Below are 8681 nucleotides of genomic sequence, written 5' to 3'. Positions count from 1 at the left end.
TTGTGAATTGATAATAATAATAATAGTAATTTAGATTCAGTTGTACCTCATACATAATAAAATGGTGCACATGATACAACCATTTTACAGTAATTAAAAAAACACCTAAACTCAAATAAAAGAGAAAGGAAAGCAGCAAATCCACGACAAAACTTGAGTCCTCTCTATGGAGACAGAATGGCAAAGACCTGAACATAAGAAAATAGAAACATATTAGAACTTCCCTTGATCAATAAACAGTAGTAATATTTATAATCATCAGTTGCCATGTGAGCGGTGGAAACAGCATCTTGCAGAAATGCATGGTAAAGGTTGCATACAATAGACTCTTGTGGTCCGGTCCTTCTCCGGATCCCTCGCATAGCGGAAGCTTAGTGCACCGGGCTGCCTTTTTTTAGTTGGGAAAAACAAGGATTTATTACCTCTTTATAGCTCATCTTTTGCTGAATCTGTATTCACTGATTCTGGTGTGGTGGAATCAGCTTCAGACTGAGCAGGTTTATCGTCGCGATTCTGCTGAATAAATTCAATGATGGCCTCTTTTGTTCTTTCGCCGTTATACTGAGACAATTTACCAGAAGCAGATTTGAAGTACACAGTTGGGAATCCTTTAACGTCAAATTCATCTGTACGAATATCATTTGCAGTTGCATCCTGATTAAGAAGAGTGCAAATAAGTTAGGATATCGCAAATACTATTTAGCATGATGCAACAACAACAACAATGACCAGTAAGATCCCTCAAGTGAAGTCTGGGGAGAATAGTGTGTACGCAGACCTTACCTCTACCCCTCGGAATAGAGAGGCTGTTTCCGATAGACCCAAAATAGTATTTAGCATGATGAAGGAATGTATGTGCACTGGTAATATAACCAGTGAGGAGGGAAAAAGATTGTTACCAATTTGGCAATCAGAACATTAGAATCTTTCTCGAACGAGACAGCTACTTCGTCCAAGATTGGAGCGAGCGCCTTGCAGTGGCCACACCAAGGTGCATAGAACTCTAGCAGTACTGTAACAAAGGAAGAAAGAATAGCCAAACCAAAAGCAAAACATTATTAGTAGGTCCTTAGATATACAGCTGCAGTAGAAATGCATAATCAAGAAACACTGACACACCATTTTTGCCAGAGTTGAGAACCATTTTTTCGAGAGTATCTCTAACAACCACCTTCACAGGCTCGTCGTTAACCTCAGGGATAGGTTGTGATTTTACGTATGGCTTCAATTTTCCATCCTGTAACCACGCAAAAAGGAAAGAAAGATTGAGCAAAAAAGGAAATTAGCAAGCCATCAATTGACAGCAGAGAACTACAAATGAAAAGACATACTCCTCTATTGAGAAAATACAAGGAAAATGTTAATGGAACACACAACTACAATAAACACAAAAAGGATTTTTTTATTTTTGTCCCGTCGGCCATTACAGGCGCTAGACAACATATACAAAACATATACACTGAATGGTTATGTATATCATATGTATATTTTATGTATATCTATGTATATTTTATGTATATTAATATTCGAAATATATACATTTGTCGGCTATTATTTTGGAGGGCGGCCCAATAAGGTAATTATCCCAACAAGAAAAATGCAGCAGCCATTACCTTGTAATCCTTCAACCAAGAAGCAATTGCATCGGGTTCTACATGTGCCTTGAGATACTTTTGTCCATCATTCTCCATTATTATGATCAGAGGTGCCTGTTCTGGCTTTAGCCCAAAGTACTGCAAACGAATAATTAACATATGTTGTTATACAGTCATTAGGAAAGCCAATATACTGTACTAATTATCAGATAGGCTTAAAGAATGTTACTAACACTGAATGCACCTTCACCAGCCTCAACATCTCCCAACAGAAAGCTCAATCCTTTCAGACCATTCTCCTTGTTGAGCACAGCAACATCCTTATACTTGGATTGAAACGCGTCGAGCTCAGTGCTAAAGTTCACGAAAAGCATTGCCTGCATATCACAAATTTTAAGTAGTTAGTCATTGAAATAGAATGGATATAGCTTCTTGTATCAGAAAGTGTAGATTTCACAATAAATCAGCAAAGAATGGAGTATACCTTTGCGCCGATACCATTAAAGAACTTGCTGACATAAATTGAGTTTTCTGGATCTTTGTCAAAATAAGTAACAATAGGAATACTAGATTCTGCAATGAACTTCTCCATTGCTTCGACTTCAAAATCCTGGAAAAGTACAGGTTAAGTGCCAGTCTAATAAAAACAAGTCATGATCAAACCACATAATCGTTAAAGGAACAACAAATACAACCTCAAAATCAACGAAGAGTTCATCGAATGGCTTAAGGAGACGAAGGGTTGGCTTATCAACTTGCTCGCCCCGAGGGAGGAATTTGGCATCAACGGTGTGAGCAAAGTCATAGTCAGCTCTTAGTTTTTCAGCTAATGTTGTATAGTTTTCAAATTTCTCCCCTGAGAGTTCTTGAAATATACCAACCTAAAAGAAAATACATGCATTTTAGTTAGGAACAAATGGAATGCTGAGAAATGAGTAAGTGATAAAAACAAACAGTACTTACGACAATGATCTTTTTCTCATCGATGACATTTGCAGCATCTTCTTTCGACTTGATTTCAGGAGATGCAGGACCTGATTGTTTCTTTATATATGCTACTATACCATCTGCTTCGCGAGGACCATTATATTCTTGAATATTGTTTCCTCCATTCCTGAAAATCTTAATAGTTGGGAAGCCCTTGAGCTGATATTGTGTTGCGAGTCCTCTATTTGCCTCATCACTTGCATCAATTTTAGCTAGAACAATTGGAGGGTCATGACTACTCAATACTGAAGCAGCTTTTTCATACTGGAAAGCAAAAAAGAGAGGAAAATGCTTCATTAAGAATCTAATGGCTAACAACAAATGTGGAAAATGTCAAATAAATAGTAACGATGTCCTTCTTTTCAGAGAAGAAGATAGTACCTCAGGGGCAAGTTTCTGGCAGTGTCCACACCTGTTATATTGAAAGCGGACCATTAGATATCCATAAATATTGAGAAGGGAAGGAAAATTATGAGATTGGCCATCCTTTGCTAATACTATACTCGTAAAATGAATACAGTTCTTGAAGACATTAAAAACCATCTATATCTTGATTCTTTAAGAGAATCTCCACAGACTATGCTATACGAACTCATATGATTTACATAGCATATCATTTCACACATCAAAACTGATAAAAAGAACTCCCTTTTGTTCTTTTGAATCGGAGGGAGAACAGAAAAAGCTATACAAAGAATTTTATGAAGTTTAATTTTATTTTACAAGGATATAAAAATTATGAATTTAATACCCTTAATAGAAAAATGCTTTAAATCGTGATATATAACGAAAAAAATAAAACAACCCACATATACAGTTAATTAATACTAGAAAAATCTTCAAGACCCTTCACACAACAAGCTTAAACACAGATTACAAGCAAAGGTGAATTCTGAATCTAGAGTTATACAGTAATTTTTAATATGTATACATAGTTTTAGCCAGAAAACAATGGGTCCAGTTGACCAACAGAACTCGTCCTAAATAAATTTGTCTCTGGATAAATAAATAAATAAATAAAAGAAATTCTAAAAGTCAACATGCAGGGAAAAGATAAAAAAATAATTACCAGGGGGCGTAGAATTCAACGACAATGAAGTTGTGGTTGGATACAACGTCGGTGAAGTTTGTATGGTCTAATGTTAACACATGCTCTTTCTCTTCTACTGCTACACAAACTGCAAATAGAACTGATAGAATCACAAAAATCCCTCTCCAAACCATTTTCACTCTCTCTAATATGTATGTAATTTTTTATGTGTATCTAAGAAATATAGAGGATGTGACAAGCTGAGAAAAAAGGGTGTCTCTTTTATAATGCTAAAAATTTACTAGGGAGAAACGCCATGTCAGCTTGGTTGATGACTTGTAAATCTGTGATTGGTCTTGGCATGTGTCAAAAGATTTTAACGGTTTGAAAGGAGAATCTGATTCCAAATTTTGTTATATTTAGTACTACTATTTTTCTGATTTTAGTTAAATTTTACATAGCACTAAATAGGAGATAAATTCAAGTCTTTTAATTCTTTTCCTTTTCTGTGTGCGGTCATGGGGATTATGTCAACTTTGGTTTCTTTTTGTTTACGACGTTTAATAATTTGCTTAATGTAAATTTGGCAAAATTATTAATACTGTAATATCTATTCATTATTTTGTTAATATAAGAGTATAATTCAATTAACTTCCTAACATAGATGGGAGTACATGATACAGAGAATTGTTGTTATTCTATTACCTAAGTTGGAGAGAAAATCATTTTGCTCCCCCAACTTTATCTTAAAAATCAAACTCCTCCTCCAACATTAAACAATAGACATGCTACTCCTCGAAACTCAATTGTATTTTTAAATACTTATTTTACACTTAATCTTATCAGCTTTGGTCTCTACATTTTTTTGTTACCTTTTATAATTTTTAAAAAGTAAAACACAATAATCAAGCATGCATTTGAAATTGAATAACATAAGTAATGGGTGAAATTAAAATATTAGAATAAAACATCTTATTAATAATAATCAAATAAAAGTTAGTGCAGAAAAATAAAAAAATAATAATTAAACATAGAGGGAGATTTCATAATAAATTCCTAAAATATAACATATTTATACCTTAGATGCTCTACTATTTAGAAAATATTTCATTAATTAAGAATACACACACACACATAATAAAAAAATAAAAAAGAAAGTAAAACTTAAATATATACTTAATATTAAAGTAACAATAAAAAAAAGTAACGATAAATTTTGTTACAAATTCATAAAAGTACTATTCTAGTTAAATTTTATTGAGCAATTATAAAATTCATAATAAGGTATTTAAATTGGTAAAACACTTAGCTAAAGCTCAAATATATCTTATATAATATAATATTAAAAAATATATGCATAGAGGAGGAATTGAAAATTTCAAGGGTAAAATAGATGATGGACATGATAGGAGGAGCATAATGTCTATTATTTAATGTTGGAGGAGGAGTTTGATTATTAAGGTAAATTTAGGGGATCAAAATGATTTTCACCCCTAAGTTGTGGATTATGTATTTTCGTCCCATGATTGACTTTACTGGTGAATATGATATTTCTAAATCTATAATGAACCTAATTATTTTTAAAAGCGTTTTTTGAACAAGACTCATACGCAATGCGCTAAGACTTTCTGAAGTGAACAAAGGCGGTGTAAGTCCCAATCTTCCGGGGATAATATGCCTAGGCGCCACTCATTTTTGGAGCGTAAGCCAAAGAGACTTATTTTAAATTGAAATAAAAAATTGCTTAATAATTTATGTATTATTTTGATAGTTAAATTACCTTATTGCATGTTCTATATAGGATATAAATAGTTGTTTTTGTTTGTTGAATACAAATATTTGATTAATTATCATGAATTGGGATGATAGTTAGTCAAACATTTATATCCAACAAACAAGAACAACTAATCAGTTAGTCAGAGATTAGTCAAACGTTTGACTAATTGATCAATTAATTTTATCTATTTATTCAAGATTGAACAATTATGTTTCTGTGTATGAGTTTTTAAGAAAAACTAAAAACCAAACAGAAATGAAAAATCAAATATCAAGAAAAAATCCTACTATTAAATACACTTAAACTTTTTAAAAATTGTTTATAACTTTTTCTTTAACTAGACATATATACGATCTTTCTTGAAATTTAAATTTTTAATATGGCTATTATAGATGATCCATTTTTGTCTATTTAAAAATTTAATTCTAGCGTGTATTTTCACTTACTTAACAAGTGTTTGTTAAATATTTCGATTTCTTCATTCTTTCATTCTTAGCCAAGATTTAGTAAGCTCATATATCTTTTCAAAATTTTAGTATTATTTTATTGACAATTCTTCAAACTAAACAGAGCATGTCATTGTTATAGGTTTAGTATTGTCATGATCCGAAATTCCCACCGTCGAGATCGTGATGACGCCTAACATTTCATTTGCTAGGCAAACCAACATTAGAACAATCTACTCCTTTTTAACAGTTAAATTAGATATTAAAGAAGAAGTGAAATAACTGAATAACTTTAAACTAACAATTCGGAAGCTGAACTAGCCAAATATCTATTACAATTCCCTGAACCTGGTATCACGAGTGCACGAACTACTAGAGTAATACACATAAGGGTTTGAAATAAGCAACAAGCTGTTCGAATGAAAGTACACAGCTAAATAGTCCAATGATGGAGACTTCAGGAGCTACGAGCGCTGAACAGCCATACCTCAAGTCTTCGCGAATGTATGATCCGAGCTTGCTAGTAACCGCCGCTGGGACCGTCTCCAAAATATGCACAGTGTGCAGAGTGCAGTATCAGTACAACTGACCCCATGTACTGGTAAGTGCCGAGCCTAACCTCGACAAAGTAATGATGAGGCTAAGGCAGGTCACCTACACTAAAACCTGTACGCAGTATATAATAATGACAGAATAAATGAAATAAAGTATAGAATTAAACAGCCAACATGAAATGATAACCATAGCCTCGAAAGTAAACCAGTGTCGTCCAGAATTACCAATCTTACCAGTTCAAACAAAATATCGTAAAAACAACACAGCTCAACAAAAAAAATGTAGATTGTTGCGGTGCGCAACCCGGTCCCACTAGAAAACACATAATCCTCCTTTATTCCACCATAACAATATCAACAACAGTAAATAATATATATATATATATATATATATATATATATATATATATATATATATATATATACACACCCTTATTCCACCATATCAATCCTCCCTTATTACACCTGCTGCAGCGTGCAGCCCGATCCCATCATATTAGAACCAAACACTCAATGTATAAAATCAATAGGCTAAATCACAAGGCCTTTATGATAAATAATTACCAAAATGAACCGAGAAAAAGAAACCTCACTTAATATAGAATCTATACGATTAATACTACACAACGAGACCAATCCACAAAATATGCCTTGAAAGTACCAACAATAACTTAAACAAATAATATGAGACAACGAAGCTACGAAAGAATTAATACTTTCAACAAAGATAAACAATATCTAACAAGTAGCAATTAGGCATAGAAATACAAGTAAAGCATGTAGCGCTTAAGGCAGGAAAAGACAATATAAGAAGAACGGGAAGGAAACAGGCGAAACAGATAAATTGGCTGCACATAGGTACTCGTCACCTCACCTATACGCCGCTCACATGGATTTCACATAGAAAACAAGTCAAGGGTTCCTAATCCCTCGAGTCAAAGTTAGACACAACACTTATCTTGCTATGCGGGCCACTCAATGCTCAATTACCGCTTTTTCTCTAGTATCCACCTCCAAATCACTCGTATCTACCCACAATTAACTCAATAACATTAATTATTGCTAAATGAATCAACTACAATGCATAAATTTAAATTTCTCAAACTTTTCCCAAAAGTCAAAAACTGACCCCGGACCCGCTTGGTTAAAACCCGAGGTTCGAACCAAAATCCATTTATCCATTCACCCCCAAGCCCGGATATATAATTGATTTTGGAATCCGACCTCAATTCGAAGTCTAAATCCCCAATTTTTCAAATCCCTAGTTTTTAACCAAAAACCCCAAATTTTACCATGGAAATCTTAGATTTTAGATTGGAAATTTATGAAATGTGATAGAAAATTGAAAAAAAGTGGGTTAGGATCACTTACCAATATTTTGGGGAAGAATTGGTCTTGGAAGAATCGCCTTTAGGGTCCTAGGATTTGAAATTTTGAAGAATGAATGAAAAATCTCGTCCAAGTCTCATTTACCCAGCTGCAGATGTCGCAAATGCGATCTGGGCTTCGCAAATACGAAGGAGGCATCGCAAATGCGAACCCCTTCTCACCCCTGCATCGTTCACATATGCGAGAAATAGTTCGCAAATGCGAACCTAGGAAAGACCGCATTTGAGACCATGTGATCGCAAATGCGAAGAACATCTCTCCCCAGCTCCCATCGCAATTGCGAGGAATTGTTCGCAATTGCGAACATTGGCCTCCACAACTACTCTTCGCAAATGCGATGAGTAAGTCGCAAATGTGAACCCAACAGTGGTTGCAAATGTGATGCTTGATCTCGCAATTGCGAGATCAGAGGCTCTGCAACAGAACTGAAGCACACCAGCAAAATTTCTAAGTTCAAAACACTCCGTAGCCTATCCAAAACCCATCTGAGCCCTCGGGGCTCCAAACCAAACATGCACACAAGTCTTAAAATATCATACAAATTTGCTCATACGATCAAATCTCCAAAATAATATTTAAAACCATGAATTTAGTACCAAATCAAATGAAATTCTCAAGAACACTTTGAAATTCCTATTTTCACAACGGACGTCCGAATCACGTCAAACCAACTTCGTTTCTCACCAAATTTCATAGACAAGTCTTAAATATCATAATGAACTTGTACCAGACTCTGAAACTAAAATACGGACCCGATTCCAATGAGATCAAACATTAACCAAATTCTTGAAACCATTTAATTTTCAGACTTTCAATTTTCATCAAAAATTCATATCTCGAGCTAGGGACCTCGAAATTCAATTCCGGGCATATGACCAGGTCCCATATTTTAATACGGACCCA

General features: G+C 34.1%; 1 protein-coding gene across 1 annotated transcript; it reads right to left on the bottom strand.

The window, feature by feature from the left end:
* On the bottom strand, positions 1–3846 carry LOC104245362 (protein disulfide-isomerase-like). The gene is made up of 11 exons (XM_009800957.2): positions 3652–3846; positions 2964–2994; positions 2559–2846; positions 2291–2476; positions 2080–2205; positions 1829–1972; positions 1614–1733; positions 1120–1237; positions 900–1012; positions 423–654; positions 1–188 (listed from the first exon to the last, which is right to left on the bottom strand). Exons 1-10 carry the CDS (start codon positions 3804–3806, stop codon positions 427–429), a joined length of 1509 nt encoding a protein of 502 aa, XP_009799259.1. The 5' UTR covers positions 3807–3846; the 3' UTR covers positions 1–188; positions 423–426.
* Positions 3847–8681: the final 4835 nt, after the last annotated feature.

Source organism: Nicotiana sylvestris, chromosome 5 (assembly GCF_000393655.2).
Source record: "Nicotiana sylvestris chromosome 5, ASM39365v2, whole genome shotgun sequence".
Classification (NCBI taxonomy): domain Eukaryota; kingdom Viridiplantae; phylum Streptophyta; class Magnoliopsida; order Solanales; family Solanaceae; genus Nicotiana; species Nicotiana sylvestris.
Note: the sequence above shows the minus strand (reverse complement) of the source record. Positions and strands in the feature narration are given on the sequence as shown.